Source organism: Pangasianodon hypophthalmus, chromosome 8, assembly GCF_027358585.1.
Source record: "Pangasianodon hypophthalmus isolate fPanHyp1 chromosome 8, fPanHyp1.pri, whole genome shotgun sequence".
In the NCBI taxonomy this organism is placed as follows: domain Eukaryota; kingdom Metazoa; phylum Chordata; class Actinopteri; order Siluriformes; family Pangasiidae; genus Pangasianodon; species Pangasianodon hypophthalmus.
In genome coordinates this window covers 5,969,971-5,986,444 of record NC_069717.1, presented here as the reverse complement: position 1 = coordinate 5,986,444, position 16,474 = coordinate 5,969,971, and the positions used below count along the sequence as shown (strand labels likewise).

Here is a 16,474-nt window from a genome sequence, read left to right as displayed (position 1 = left end):
GCTGACCAGGATGAAGTGGCTACTAAAGATAAATAAATGTAATTCAATGCAGAGTATCCTCTGAAAGCCAGTTTTTCATTAAATCGGTGGTCACTGGGATCTGTACTGATTTAACTTATTTAAGTCAATCAAACTCATCAGACTTTGGGGTTTTGATTTGATTCATCTCCAAGATCCTCTCAATGTGGTCCTCATTTCTTCTTTCTTCATGATGGTGGCAATTCCGATATTAGCGTCTGGAAGAAGAGTTTGGTCAGCATTTGAAACGCCAACCACTGTCTCGACAAGTTTAACCTCACTGCAAAAAAAGTACAGCTTAGCAAGCGGCAATATCTTGAATATAGTCACATTTTATTTAATTTTTTCTATAAGATTACAATAAATAAATCGAATATAAGACTATTAAGACCTCTTTTTAGACATTTTTACTCATTTTCTAGCTCTGTTGCCAGATAATTTTGCTTCTTTTTAGAAATAAATGCTTAAAATTAGAAACATTATCTGCCAATGGAAAAAGGTTGAAAATAGTTTCAAAAAATAAATATAAATACACTCATCATCCACTTTATTAGGAACAACTGTACACATGCTCGTTTATGTAGTTATCCAATCAGCCAATCGTGGTGGCAGCACAACGCATGTTCCCATCAAACAGCAGAATGGGGAAAGAGAATGGCAACAGCTATCATGGGCACAGATTCACCAAAACTGGACAGCTGAAGTCAGGAAAAAGACCAGGTGATTTTTAATTTTTTTTTTTCTGATCTTCAGCTGTCCAGTTTTGATGAGCCTGTGCCCATGATAGCCTCAGATACTCGACTCCTGTTCTTGGCTAATAGGAGTGGAGCGTAATGTGGTCTTCTGCTGTTGCAGCCCATCCACCTCAAGGTTTGATATTTTGTGCATGCTGAGATGCTTTTCTGCTCACCACGGTTGTAAAGACTGATATATGAGTTACTATAACCTTCCTGGCAGCTCGAACCAATCTGGCCAGTTTCCTCTAAACTCTTTTCAGCAAGGCGTTTCCACCCGCAAAACTGTCACTCACTCAATGTGTTTTGTTTTTCGCACTATTCTGTGAAAACTCCAGAAACTGTTGTGTGTGAAAATGCTAGGAGATCAGCAGTTTCTGAAATACTCAAACCAGCCCATCTGGTGCCAACAACCATGCAATGATCAAAGTCACAGAGATCACACTTTTTTTTTCCATTCCCAAGCTCTTGATCTGTATCTGCATGATTTTATGTGTTGTGCTACTGCCACATGATTGGCTGATTGGATAAGTGCATGAATGTGCAGCTGTACAGGTTTTCCAGTTAAAGTGGACGGTTTATATTGGTTTATTGTAATCTTATAATAGGAAATATAACATTAATTTGAATATATTCAAGAAATTTCCACTTGCTAAGATTTCATTTTTTGCAGTGCTTAGAGATCTTTCAGTCCTCAGAGGTCCTGCTCAATGTGGTCACCATTTCTTCTTTCTTCACAACGGAGTGAGGAAGAACCTCAGTCACAGAAAGCTTAGTTTGGTCAACATTTGAAACATCCGCCACTGGCTCGAGGAATCTAACCTTAGAGGTCTTTCACTTCTGCTGTGTCTCAGGTTTAGCAGTCTTGCTCAGAGTGATCACAATGTTCACAATGTAATTATCACATAAATCAACCACAATATATACAGTATAACATCACAGAAGCATATTCACCAGATGGCAGAAGGTACAGGATCCGTGCCAGCACCAGTAGACTCAGTAACAGTTTCTTCCCTGAGGCAGTCAGATTACTCAACACCCTGCGGCCTCCCAATGCTTAAATGGGCTAGACAAACACCTAACCCAGCATGACTCAGTACCAATGCTCACCGCACATTACAAAGCTGCATCAGACACTTTATGGAACACTATATTTGTTGCTGCTACACTACCAAACACTTCACAGTTTACAGCCCATGTTCTGTGTTTTTATTGTCCTGTGTACTTATTATTCTCTTCTGTGTATTTAATGTCCTGCACTCATCTCACTCTGTTGTGTATTTGCACTTTATGTAGTCTTGAATGCTGTTATATGTTGCCCCATGGTCCTGGAGAAACAACATTTCAGTCCATTGCATACAAGCTACATGTAGGAATGACAATAAAACCCCACTTGAGTTGACTTGATATACAGTGAGGGGAAATAATTCTTCAGATACTTTTGGTTTTGTTATTTAACATACTTCAACATCCAATATACACACAATGTCTTTTGACATTGTACTTATAAATATCAACAAAAAAGTATGTATTCTAGTATGTATATGGATTCACAATTTCAAGGTTCCTTCCCCTTCACCATGATTGCTACTTGTTGCGTGAAATCTTCCCAATGGCGAAGTCTTTTATAATAATACCAGGTTCAATTTGCAGATTCAATTTTTATGTAACCTGCACATGTTTTTAATATAGTGTCTATATAATTTTTCCCCTATCAAGTTTGTTGATCAAAAATCAAAAGATTATCTGTGTAAATTTAAAGTGGATATATGCACTGGAAGTATATTAAATAACAGAAACAAGAGTGTCTGAATACTTACGTATATCCCCTTACTGAGATGCAGTTTATGTAATTCTAATGAACACATGCTAACGAGCCATCTGGGGAGATTCTGTAAAGCTCAGAGGTGACAATTTGACTTCCTGGATCTTTACAGGTGTGTTGCTGACCTGTGAACAGCTCATGAACAGGTGAACCAGACCTGCACAGGGGTGTCTTTGGGGAAGAGTGATCTTCAGAGTCTCCTCCATGGCAGCGTAACAATTACAGAGAGTCACCTGAGATGCAGTTTATGTGTCCGTGCTTCATTAAGAAGATTCATTTTCCTTTCGGCTCATGTAATACACTTGAGTACATAAAGTGCATCTTCAACAAGCAAACAGTGCAGCAGATTCTCCGTCATATTCCTCATACACACAGCTGAGAGGCAAACAATGCTATTTTTAACAGCCTACTATTTGGAAGTATAGCTCTGGAGATAAATCGTGATATGAATGTAGTGGAGAACTAATTCACTGAAGCACAACATTCCACAACATAACTATAAATGGTTGAAGTTCTTTAATAAATTAAATATCTTAACTGTTGGCAAATTGCTGTGGTGTAAGAAGAATAAACCACTTCAGCATAGGCTGATATCGGCAAATAATCAACTTAGGGGTGGAACATGACAGCACTCAGTTGTTGATTATTTTCCTATAACAGCATGCCCTGTAGTGTTTTACTCCTTATGTATTATACAAAACATCTTAGATTGGTAATTAAATTAAATAGTAATGTACACTTAGTCTCCACCTACCTAGTATGTAAGTAATGCAAAACATCTCAGTAATGGTGACGTGCATAAAGACATGCTGTGTCCTGTTCATGTACATTGCCTATGTTGTGTCAGGTATCACACGCATTAAACATGACAGCGGAAAGGGAAAATATATCAAATCAAATGCATTACCTATCAAATACATTGGATATAATGTGTATGTAATATATATGTATATGTATACATTGGATATAATGTGTATGTAATATATATGTATATGTATACATTGGATATAATGTATATTATAAACGTAATGCATGTTTATAATATTTATTTGCATATCTGGAAAGAAATCATTTATAGGTTAGGAATCGATTCGTGTTCGATTCGTCCACCACAGTACTCAGAGGAAGAATTCTGGCTCTTTTCAGTGAGTCAGATCATTTGACTCGGCTCACTGATAAGAGTCGACTCTTTCGGCTCCCACACGGCTCTTTTTTTTTTTTTAAACCGGGCAAAGGTTGCGATTTTATGACCTGCGATAGCGTTTAACTACGGATGAAATTGTTTCATGAAATCTTACTCTACCATATAATTAACCAAACACCATTATTTGCGTTTTATTAAAAAAAAAAAACTATTTAAATAATGATTAAATCAGGAGGGTATTATATGTGTGCAGTGACGTGTGCAGTAAACATCCATGCATTAATGCAGCTGTGCTGCTTGTGTCTCTGCTTCATTAAGAAGATTCGGTTCCATTCGGCTCACCAAACACACGTGACTAGTGCAGCGCATCCTCCATCACACACTCCTCATACACACCCAGCTGAGAGCCAAACACACGTCTCTCCTTTCACATAATGAACAGCTCAGATGGTGTTAAGAGGTTTCCTTGGAAATTTCTTGATTAAATTACCCCTCCAAGACTAACAGCATTGCCTACATAAAAAAAGACTCATATATGCGACTCGGCTCTCAACGTTCACCTAAAAGAGTCGGTACAAAGAGCCGACTCGTTCTACACGTCACTAGTGAGGAAGTGGTTTCGTAATGGAGAGATTTCTGACGTTGTTTTTATCTACCTTCTACTGTGGTGTTTCTTTAACCCTTTCATGCAGACATTATTTTTAAAAAACATATCTAGATTCATTTCATATGAATTTAGATTTTTTTTTTCTAAATCAGTCATATTAAAAAAGTAAGTGGATTGCTGAGTGTAGGTATACCATGAGTGCAAACTAATGTATTTATAAAACATATTTATAATGTTAACAAAAATGGTTAAGTCTTAAAGATACAGTATAAAACTGATGATCACAATAATAGAAAATATAATGTTGAACAAAACGGAGCAATATCCTTGACATTTTCATGATTACAATGTTTGTTTTTTGTTTTTATATATATATATATTGATCAGCCATAACATTAAAACTACTGACAGGTGAAGTGAATAATATTGATCATCTCATTGCAGTGGCATCTGTCAAGGGGTGGGATATATTAGGCAACAAGTGAACAGTCAGTTCTCAAAGTTGATGTGTTGAAAGCAGGAAAAATGGGCAAGTGTAAGGATCTGAGCGACTTTGAATAGGGCCAAATTGTGATGGCTAGACAACTGGGTCAGAGCATCTCCAACATGGCAGGTCTTGTGGGGTGTTCCGGTATGCAGTGGTTAGTACCTACCAAAAGCGGGTCATGGGCACCCAAGGTTCAATGATGCACACAGAAAAGCTACTGTAGCACAGATTGCTGAAAACGTTAATGCTGGCTATGATAGAAAGGCGTCAGAACACACATTGCATCACAGCTTGCCGTGTATGGGGCTGCCACACTGCAAAAATTGTTCAGGAATGGTTTGAGGAACATGACAAAGGGTTCAATGTGTTGACTTGGCCTCCAAATTCCACAGATCTCAATCCAATTGAGCATCTGTGGGATGTGCTGAACAAACAAGTCCGGTCTATGGAGGCCCCACCTCGCAGTTTACAGGACTTAAAGGATTTGCTGCTAAAGTCTTGGTGCCAGATACAACAGCACACCTCCAGAGGTCTTGTGGAGTCCATGCCTCAAGGGGTCAGATCTGTGTTGCCAGCACAAGGGAGACCTACACAATATTAGGCAGCTGGTCTTAATGTTTTGGCTGATCAGTATATATATATATATATATATATATATATATATATTTTTTTTTTTTTTTTTTTTTTTCCCAGAGACTGAAAACGGGAAAAAGTGGTCTAAGGATAAACAAAAATCAGGATTTTTATTTTTTTTTTTTTAAATTACAGTGATGGTCTCAAGTGATTTGGAGGTGATTTACATCTTATATTTCCCTAAAAACAGCCATTAACTGACTCATCATAAATGTGGACACTGTGCATGAAAGGGTAAAGGAAAATTTTGGTGGCTTATTAGCTGTGATAGATTGTGTACACAAGTTTGGTTTGGTGCCAGAAAAGCTGTAAAGACATCTCAAGTAAAAGATGTTCCCAAGTTTGAGTCAAAGCAAATCCATCAATGTCAAAGCAAATCCATCAATGCAATGTGACAGCTTTTGCATATTACATATCTTATATGAAATTTTACACGAGCAAGTGTTAACACAGAAAAGGAGACTATAAAGTAATTGGGATGGAGTAAAGCCTAGATATCTAGATATCTCCATCTGTAAAATGACATGCATGAGAAAGCCTGGCTGCACTGGGCCATGTGTTTCTGTTTATTCCACACTGTTGGATTGTTGTTCAAGTCGCCATTAAGTTGTAGTGTGTGTCCAGTGTGGGGTTACAGTGTGTTTGCACATTGTGGCACTGCTTGTGTTCCTCTTTCTGTGTAGAAACGAAGTGCACACAACCGGATGCGCGGTTTTGGTTTTAACTCAACGGCAGTCAACCCGGAAAAAGCCATGTCACTGCTATCATGTGCTAACGCTAACTCTCCGGGTCTTGCTCCAAAACTCGTGTTTAATCCTCAGTACCATGATATTCAGCGGCGCTCGCGACTTCTAACAGTGTAGCAGGAGGATCCAGGACTTCAAAAACCTGGGCACAATCAGTAAGTCCGACTCTCTCTCTCTCTCCGTGTGTGTGTGTGTGTGTGTCTAAGCAGCGAGCTGATATTAAGGTGTGGCAGTTTTGCGCTCGTGAACTTGTTGAGGTTCAGGAGGAACTTCAGTCCTGTTCCCAATCCTGACTAGTGACGTCACAAATCCACCTCCTCTTTAATCTTAGTAGTTTGCAGGCACTTTTTTTGGCTATAGATGCTTAACTTAAGCCTAAAAAAAGAACAAAAAAAAAAAAGGCACAAGCTATCTACCAGATGGCATTAGTATGCATTACTATTTAGTATGGTAATCTAAGTTATCTGACATAAAACTGCATGGAATTGAATACAGATGAATCATAAATATTTAGTCTGTAAGTAGAGCAAGCAAATCAAGCATGTAGAATGCTTCCTTGTATTATATAAGCACCTCTTGTTTACTGTTTAGTATGGTAGTGTGCCATTTTGGATGTGGCCCCTACCAACTGCTGGTCTCTTCAACCGCCAGCTTCCATGTAGTAGATTAGGTTAGAGAGTTTCTAACAACACACTCATAAAACATCAGGTCAAATTGTTTTGGAAGAAGATAAGGAAATTTCAGTATGCTTCTTTGTTGAAGGTATCTCAATCAACCGCAGACTGGTCTCTTCAAGCTCAGTATCCTACGGAGTGCATTCTCTGAAAGACAGTACTAAATCTTGCAATGGGGGTGGTACACTCAAGGGTACATCTTTTGTAGATTGGATATGTATCTTTGGATATATTTTAGGTAATTTAATTTAAGGTACACAAATAGACTGTATGGCTTAGTGGTTAGACTTGTTGCTTCACACCTCCGGGGTTGGGGGTTTGAATCCCACCTCCGCCCTGTGTGCACAGAGTTCGCGTGTGATTTGGGGGTTTCCTCCGGGTACCGTTGCAGGCTAATTAGCATTTCCAAATTGTCTGGGGTGTGTGTGCGATTATGCAATTGTGCCCTGTGATGGGTTGGCACCCTGTCCAGGGAGTCCCCCACCTTGTGGCTCCGAGTCCCCTGCAATAGGCTCCAGGCTCCCTTGTCACCGTGTGTAGGATAAGTGGTGCAGAGAATGGATGGATGGAAATAGAACATAATTAGTTTTCAGAGTTTCAATTTACACTACATTTGCATTTCTAGTTAAACAGTACATACTAAACGTACAAAAAGTATACACTTGAGGGTAACCCCTGCAGTGACAAGGAAAGGTACAGTTTAGTAGCCATTTTTCTGAGAGAAATGTATCCAGCAGTTGTGTCTGGTTTCTGCAACAGGCTCACAGACCTGCAGCTCAAACAGTTTTGCATAGACTGTAAGCAGATAGGAAAATTTCAGGATGCTTCCTGGTTGACGTGCAGAAATACTTCACCACTCGCTCACTTTCACGGGCTGGGTGCCAAACCGCACACTACCTGTGCTAACTATGGCAGTCTATGGCAGTGTGCTATTTATAACAGCCTACTGTTTGGAAGTATAGCACTGGAGATAAATCATGACATGAACGTATGAACTTGTCTCACCGAGACACAACATTCCACAACATTAACTATAAGCGGTTGAAAGTATGACACGTCATTCCTTAATAGATTAAATATTGTACTTGTTGGCAAATTGCTATGGTGTAAGAAGAATAAAACTCTTGATCATGTGCAGGTCTTTGAAAATAATCATCTTTGTGGTTGACACATCACCGATGTTCACAGCACCTTGTTGTTGATTGTTTTCCTATAACAGCATGCCCTGTAGTATTGTATTCCTTATGTATTATACAAAATATGTAAGCTTGGATAGTTGAATTTAAATAGTAATGTACACTTAGTGGCCATTTTATTAGGTACACCTACCTCGTATGTGTAAGTTATGCACAACTTTTCAGGTGTAATGGTGATGTGCTTAAAGGCGTCTTGTGTCCTGTTCATGTGCATCTTCTGTGTTGTGTCAGTCAACAGTACAGCATGAAATATGTCAGTGGATCGGAATATATATGAAATCAAACACATTATCAATCCAGCACATCGGGACATTATTGGCTCTAATATGATTATTCAGTGATAGATCAGTATATCCCTAGTATATATTGCAAGAAAGTGGTGCATATATAGTGGACAATTTCAGACAGTGTCTGTGTGACCATGGCATTATTATGGAACCCACCAGAATCCTAACATAAAAAATGTTATAAACATTTTTTTCTTTTTTTTCCTCCATCTTCTTATGCTAAGCATTTTTTTATGAATTTTATGAGAGATTTGCGAATACATTTCTTCTACCTTCGATCAGAAAGTATGTGATAAAGTTCTGCAAAAAACATTATGTGCCCTGTATTGAACACTTACCTCCAAAGCATGGTTTGCATACGTGCAAATAGTTATTTACAGCCAGAGGGTAATTTGGGCCAGAGTGCAAGGGAGCAGTGCTCCTGCAGCTTTCACCTTTTTCATTTACATGAGCAGCAATCAAAGCTGAGCACAGCTACAATTATTTGGTGATAATCGAATTTATAAAATGACAATATAATAGAATTTCAAACCAATTAACAGATATTAATCTTTAAATTAACAAGTAACAGATTGTTAAATTCATGTTCATTAAAGCCTTCATTAAAGGCTTTATTGTATCATTAACATTTACAATAAAAGAGCCAAAAGATTTTTTTAAAATAGTGTTTTAATCCCCAAACTGACAAATCACCAAAATCTGACCACCCAGTTCTAGTTTGGCAAATCAAGCCTATAAACTCAAGCTAGCCTGTCTGGCACCAACAACCATGCCGTGGTCACTGAGATCACATTTTTTCCCCCTCATTTCCATAGCTGATTACCTGAAGATTATATAATTGCATTAATGAGCAGGGCTACAGTTGTTCCTATTAAAGTGCCTGAAATGCAGGCATATAATTACTGTTCATAACTGCAAGAAGTTACTATTTTGAATCAAACGTTCTTCACATTTTTGTCATGATTTAATCTCCATAGACAGGCTACAAGCAAAGGCCAGTATGTGGACACCTGACCATCACACCCATATGTGCCCATTCCAAAACCATAGCCTTAACGTGGAGTTAGTCCCCCTTTGCTGTTATAATAATCTCCTCTCTGATCCTGATCTGATTCTGATCAAAGCTTTCCGCTAAATTTTGGAGTGTGGCTGTAGGGATTTATGCCCATTAAGCCACAAGAGCATTAGTGAGATCAGGTACTGATGTTGGGTGAGGAGGTCTGGGGTTCAGTCAGTGTTCCAGTTCATCCCAAAGGTGTTCAGTGGGGTTGAGGTCAGGGCTCTGTGCAGGACACTCGAGTTCTTCCACTCCAAACTTTTCACACTATGTCTTCACGGAGCTCGGTTTGTGCACAGGGGCATTGTCATGCTGGAACAGGTTTGGGCCTCTTAGTTACAGTGAAGGGAAATTGTAATGCTACAGCATACAAAGACATCCTATATAATTGTGTGCTTACAACTGGGAAAAAAAAAAAAAAACAGAAACCATCACAGAAATTCTAAAGGTTTCCACTACAAATACCATTACAAACCATCAGCTAACCATTAAAACCATTACCATTATTGGTCCTTAATGGTATCCACTAGACATAACATGCCACCAATAGACGGCAACAAAATACCAGTAGAGACCCACAGGGACCATTACAGTTTCCATTAAAACCAATACAATTTCCATTATAACCATTAAAACAATTACAAATTCTGTGAAGGTTTATTGTTTTTTTTTTTCCCAGGAGGGATGAGTGTGATTGTCAGGTGTCCACAAACCTTTGGCCATATAGTGTAAAGAAAAAGTATCACTAATATGATAAAGATTTCTGTCAGGAAATGTTTATTTAACCTTTAGGGAAGGAGTCTCCAGTTTCAGCACTTTGTAACAGCCAATTAAAATTAAATGAATAAATTTGAAAATTGTAATTGTTGGCAGTTGGCTGTGATAGAAGACACATCACCCTGTAGATTATTTTCCTATAACATCACTCCCTGCAGTGTTTTATTCCTTATTTTAGAAATAAACTCTAATCCTAATCATTAAACCATGTTCTATCCATAGTTAGGCTATGTTGCTTGGCAACCAAGCGTACTCTGGTTGCTAAGCAACATATTATCGCGTGGTGGAAGAATTGTTTATTGCAAATATTATTAATAATAAATTACATTATTTGTTGAACACTGGATTTGGTTATATTGTTTGTTGCCATGTTATGAAAACAATAAGCCAGTCGAGCTCGTGCGTTCCAGTGAGTTCATGACGCTTAGTTAGTGGGGTTTTGGGCAGGCGCGAGCCTGGAACGCACGGCCTCGAGTGGCAGCTCGCGCGCTGTACATGCGTGACGTATAGGTGTTTATGCACACGTGCGCGCACGCATATACGCGCGCGGAGGCGTTAACAGCTCGCTCTGTGTGCTTCCGGTAGTTCTGGGACATGCCTTACCTGGACAGACACAATCGCATCTGTGGATTCTTGGACATAGAGGAAAATGAGAACAGCGGCAAGTTTTACCGGCGCTACTTCATCTTGGACGCGCCGCGGAACTCCCTCCTCTGGTACATGGATAATCCACAGGTAACGCCAATCATCAGTATTATTAATAATGCAGCAAGTTTTCTGATTTCTCTACAGGTGTACTCTGTGTTGCTCCTAAACAGTTTTTTACTTGTTTTGCATGTCTTCCTGAGAGCAGAATTTGCCAGAGGGAGCAGACTGTGTTGGAAGTTTGAGGCTCAGTTACATTTCAAAGGTAATTATTAATATTAATATTAATATTAATATTTATATTTATCTGTGCAATATAAAAAAGAATGCATAGCAAGGATGTTGCTGTTCTCATGAGACTGTACAGCTGCACCAGCAACAAAAAAACTATAGGTTCATTTGTATATTCAACATCTAGTGGGGTTATTGCTTGGACTTAATGTTGATCCATGCAAAATTTTACTAAATGGAAATGAATGCAACTTGCATTCATCACATTACACATGACCATGGTTAAAATTATGATAATATGGGACGTTCAAAAAGGCTTAACTTTAAAAAATAAATAAATAAATAAAAAAAGCTGCCGTAATATACCAAAACAGAAACCGATAGACACCGAATCTCTCACACACTTACCTTGTGATAGCTAACAACTATCCACCACCCAAAGGACAAAATAGTAATCAAAAAGTAGCCTAATAATTTTCACTTTAAGCTTTTTCAGCTCTGTAGAAACCCACTGTGAGGAAACAGTTTAACACCTGTTTAGTGAGAAACATCATGAGAAACACCACATTTACCCACGATTGATTATAACTACTGCATACTATCAAAAGATATAAATATAAAGCACCAAGTTTCACATTAAGCCTTTTCCATTATATATGTATTATAATAAACAGCTTGATGTGGCTTAATGTGTTAAAACAGTGACCAAGAAACAAAAAAATACCCTACACTTTAAATACTGTCTACTTCCAAAGAATGACCTCATAAACTCCATAATGTTAAGCCTTTTTTACGCTGTGTGTTATCAGATGTGTCCATAATATTTAATATACAATGTTTTGCAGCCTTACATTCTTTCTTTTTCTTTCTTTCTATCTTTCCTTTCTTCTTAACTTCTTCACTTTTTAAAGGTTGGCGAAGTCTCCGTCAAACAGAAGCCCAAGACGGAGTTCTGCTTTGGTGAGTGCCAGTTCTGTGTTCTGTCTCTTGTGTGAACTCATTTAACATAAATAACACATGTTGTTACACGCAGTGATAAATGCTTTGTCTCGACGGTACTTCCTGCAAGCCAACGATGCTCTGGACTTAAAGGAGTGGGTCACTGCCCTGAATAAGGCCACTAAAATTACAGTAAGACAAACACACGCATGCAATACTTTGTTTTCTTTTAAAATGTGTCCAGTATGCTGTTGATTGGTGCAACACAATTCCTTCAGAAACACATAATCGGAAACAGGCCAGAATCAGAATCTGATCAGGATAAGAGGCAGAGTCAGAATCTGATCAGGATGAGAGTCATGATAGTTCAAAATCCGAAACAGATCAGAGTGAGAACCAGAATCAGTTTAAAATCAGAAACATACCAGAATCAGATCAGGATCAGAGTCAGGATCAGAATCTTTTATTTGCCAAGTACAAGATTATAAGATTGTAGAATTGGTTTTGGAGTTGGAGTCAACAACAGAGAACACAAGTCACACAATTCACGCAATATACAATATGCAATATAACAAAAACAAAATAGATAATATACACAATATTCACTCATTTACATGATAGATTGTAATTTACAGTAAACATATAATAATTTATAATAAACAGATAGCACTTTACATTAGATATGACACACACGAACACATACTGACGCAGCAGTGGCTCAGTGTGTGAGGGCTGCACAGTAGGAAGTAAAGTGCTGATTTGAATTTGGTTCCCTAGCACTGGGGGATGTTATGTGTGTGTGTGTGTGTGTGTGTGTGTGCATGTACGCACGCGTATGTGCACCGTTCCTCTTTTGCCCTCTGACCACAGTGCTCCTCTCTTCACCATATTGTATTTGGAGAATATTTGTAAATTTGAATATGCTCTTTCTAATTCCTGGTTTTCGAAGGCTAAATTATTTGCACATTTTTAGGTGCATTTTTGTGATTTAAAAAAAAAACCCACCAGGGCAGAAAAACATCATTTTCTAATTCCATGTTCAGGTTCCCAAAAACCCATCACCGGTTACTCAGAGCACAGACGCTGTCCCTGTGACGGGCCAGACTCCGTCAACAACTCGGCAGGCCTACAAAACAGAGATTGTGGGAGGCGTGGTGGTCCAGACACCGGTCCAGCAGGTTCTTTATTGCTTTTGTGTTTTTCCGCATTTTCACAGGATTTATTATCAGGTGGTAGTGCAAGAAAACACAGAACATTTGTGTTGCTGTCTGTATTTCTAGAATGAAACAGATGATGTGTTCACTAATGAAGTGGCTCCACATGTGACTCTGAGAAGATGCCAGAGTTTACGGCCAAACATTCTGAGATCAGGCTACTGCGTCAAACAAGGCAACGTGGTAATGCCACATGTGTCATGTGACTTTTATGGTACTAATGAAATTAGGTAAATTATCTCAAGGCTCTGCTTTTCCTGATCATTTCCACATGTTGTTTCAGAGAAAAAGCTGGAAAAGAAGATTTTTCATTTTAGATGACCAGACTGTGAGTTACTATAAAAATGAAACGGTGAGACACAGTAAACATTTCCTGGCTATTAAACAACTAAGACAGTTGAAATGAAATTAATACATTAACCATTAAAACATTGTGCTTGTAGGATAAAGATCCATTACGCAGTATTCGGTTGAGGGACATACAAAAGGTTCATGAGTGCCTTGTAAAATCAGGGTAAGTAGACATGGTGCAGTATGTAAGGAGTAAAGCACTTTGGGGTGTGCAGTTAAAGGAAAATAATTAATTTATCATAATTATAGAATTTACTTTAAGTCTGCCGAACTATTCCTGTGAATTAGCTGTTGCTGTGTAAAGAATAAAATACAACAGGGTGTGCTGATACAAAAAGAATCAACGACCGGATGGTGTAATGGAGCCTGACATGAACACTCCGAAGTTAATTATTTTCCTAAAACAGCATAGCCCGAAGTGCTTTATTCCTCTTATACAGCAGCAATTTGCCACCAGTTACGTTTTTATTCATTAAAGACGTCATACTTTTTTATCAGTTTATAGTTACATTTCTTGGTGAGGAACGTACAGCAGGCAAGTTAGTTCTGGGTATCATTTACATAATAGCAGCTATAAACAGTAGTTCCCTCACCAACCTCTCTTTTTTGTTCTCTCTTGAAGTTAATAAGATAAAAATACACAGCTTGTCATGTGGCCGAGAAACCACAAAGTCCTCTGTCCTGAAGACTGCTGTGTTAGAAGTGACTGACTTACAATGTTGTGTTGTAAGGTTTGGTATCTATTAGATGGTTTTATTGAACTTTGTGCTGTTTTGGGGATCTGGCAACCCTGCCAAGGATCATCATAATTGAGACTGATTAAGAGCACACCTTTCTGCAGCTTATTTAATTTTTCCTGACATTCCTGTTAAATTGTTAGGGATCTGCTGTCACGTGACAACCTCTTTGAGATCATCACAAATGCAAGAACCTTCTACATTCAGGTTGGTTTGAAGTTTCCTCATGTTCTTCCTAAAACGGACTGTACATTTTCTGTGCACCTGTGCGCATTTTGAATGTGACTGTTTTTGAATGATGTCTGCCTAAACGGACTGTTGCCCAAGCGTGGTGTAAACACCTGTTTTTAGATCATACAATGACTCAGTTGAGCTGTGAACCATTTTGTAAACATGCTTAATAAGCTGTAGTAAACAGGTGAAATCTTGCCATATGTCATTGTGCAGATTTATCATTAAAGGGTTTTTGCATGATTAATGATGCATAAAGCTAACTAATGTATGCCAGATTTTATTCATGTTTATTGTAGGTATTTCGCTTCTTTAATGATAATACTGGAGGTTAAAGAATTAACGAATTTAGCATTTTGAGGATAATTTTTGGATTAATTTAAATTGATGTGATTGCTGAATTTGGACAGATAATAATGATGTATTTTAATGTTTTAGTTACACTCAGAATGATTAAGTATTTTTTTTTTTTTTTTTTTTTTTTACAGACAGACACACCTGAAGAAATGAATGGCTGGATAAAAGACATTGCATCAAAAATTCAAGACTTTAGAGGACCGTCAAAGGTAATGTGTACATGTATACGCGGTGCTTTTATTCATCAAAATTGGCTTCAGGCAGAAAGTAAAAAAAAGAAGAAAAAGAAGTAAAGGGAAACTTCACAGACAGTTGTGTTTATAGGATTTATCTTATATCTACCCATAGGTTGTCATCCTCCTTAATAATAATAGATATATCACTTCATTTATCTCAGAGGGAAATTCACAAATAAGAAGAAGAAGAAACACTGCATTTTTTTCTAGTACTACTACAACTTTGTTCATATGTGTTTATTTTTAAAACAGTGCACAAATGCTGTTGCTCAGTACCCCTATGCCAGCATAAATTAGGGTGGGGTTCGTGTATCATGCATAGCCTGCAGGATGTAGTACAGGGTGTTGGGGTGTGTCGTACAAATATGTGTATGAGGAAATGATGGATGTGGTTTTGTGTAACATAATAGAGAGACAGTTCACACATTGTTATCTGCACTGCAGAATCTGTGCTTTTTGATTTAACTTTAATTAATAAGAGCCAGTGACTCTTGAAAGACTCTTGATTAGCCTTTCCATTTTCACCTTCTCTCTGTCTGTCTCTCTGACAGAGTTATCGTTTCGGCTCAAGCCAGTCGAAACCACCCCTGATAAAATCCTGCTCCACAGCACAGTCCTGGCAGCCATGGACCCCTGTCCCAAAGAAAACGACTCATTCGGTAGACGAAGAGTTAAGAGAGAGCACTTTCTGCTCGCTGCCTTCTCTCTCAGACGCACGGGAAAGCTCGGAGTCCAGGATACGCCAGAGACATCACTCTCAGCCTCAACAATCTGCCACAGACCCACACTTTGCCATGGACATTGACATGCACATACGCACCTCTGATGTCTAAATCTGTTTTCTGCTTTTTTCTGCTCACCAGCACAGTTTGTTGTATTACATTATCTTTCATCTTTTATTTGTGCTCTTTTTTTTCTTTTTTTGTTCAAATGAAGGCCTTCAAATTTCACACAACATGCAAATGCTTTTAGACATAATAAGTGTGATGGAAATCAGTGAACAAGGCAACATGGCTTTGAGATCCTCATTAGTGAGACTGTACAGGTGAATATATTTTATGAACGGTGCTGAAAGAAGGAGCCGTAATTTTTTAAGTGTGTGTAAAAAAAGAAAAAAAAGAAATAATACGACAGGCTGCATGGGCTCTTGTGAATTTAGAGAGTTTTACATGTATGAGTGACCACATATTTGTCTTTGCTCCACAATGTATCATGTTTGGCATACACTTGAAAGTATTATGGATAGTCAGAATGTTGACAGGTTTGTTTTTGATTGTATTGTACTTTTAAGTGTGCATAAAATGCTGCTGCGCTAAGGAATTTAAATAAAATATAAATTGGGAGAACA

General features: G+C 38.2%; 1 protein-coding gene and 1 long non-coding RNA gene across 2 annotated transcripts; both read left to right on the top strand.

Annotated features, from left to right (window-relative positions):
- The first annotated feature begins 463 nt into the window (after window positions 1–463).
- On the top strand, window positions 464–4,004 carry LOC128318685 (uncharacterized). The gene is made up of 2 exons (XR_008302120.1): window positions 464–738; window positions 2,690–4,004. It is a non-coding gene; the product is annotated as an uncharacterized LOC128318685 (long non-coding RNA).
- Window positions 4,005–6,052: 2,048 nt separating this feature from the next.
- plekha2 (pleckstrin homology domain containing A2) lies at window positions 6,053–16,474 on the top strand. The gene is made up of 12 exons (XM_026927818.3): window positions 6,053–6,349; window positions 10,771–10,920; window positions 11,039–11,095; window positions 11,973–12,021; window positions 12,095–12,192; window positions 13,044–13,178; window positions 13,281–13,397; window positions 13,498–13,566; window positions 13,658–13,728; window positions 14,446–14,509; window positions 15,022–15,099; window positions 15,678–16,474. Exons 2-12 carry the CDS (start codon window positions 10,780–10,782, stop codon window positions 15,957–15,959), a joined length of 1,161 nt encoding a protein of 386 aa, XP_026783619.3. The 5' UTR covers window positions 6,053–6,349; window positions 10,771–10,779; the 3' UTR covers window positions 15,960–16,474.

Excerpts from the sequence above, each read along its gene's own strand:
- plekha2 (XM_026927818.3), top strand. The coding sequence starts at position 10,780 with ATGCCTTACCTGGACAGACACAATCGCATCTGTGGATTCTTGGACATA. Across the intron at positions 10,921-11,038 it reads GGTACATGGATAATCCACAG|AATTTGCCAGAGGGAGCAGA; the intron begins GTAACGCCAATC and ends TCCTGAGAGCAG. Across the intron at positions 13,398-13,497 it reads GCGTCAAACAAGGCAACGTG|AGAAAAAGCTGGAAAAGAAG; the intron begins GTAATGCCACAT and ends ATGTTGTTTCAG.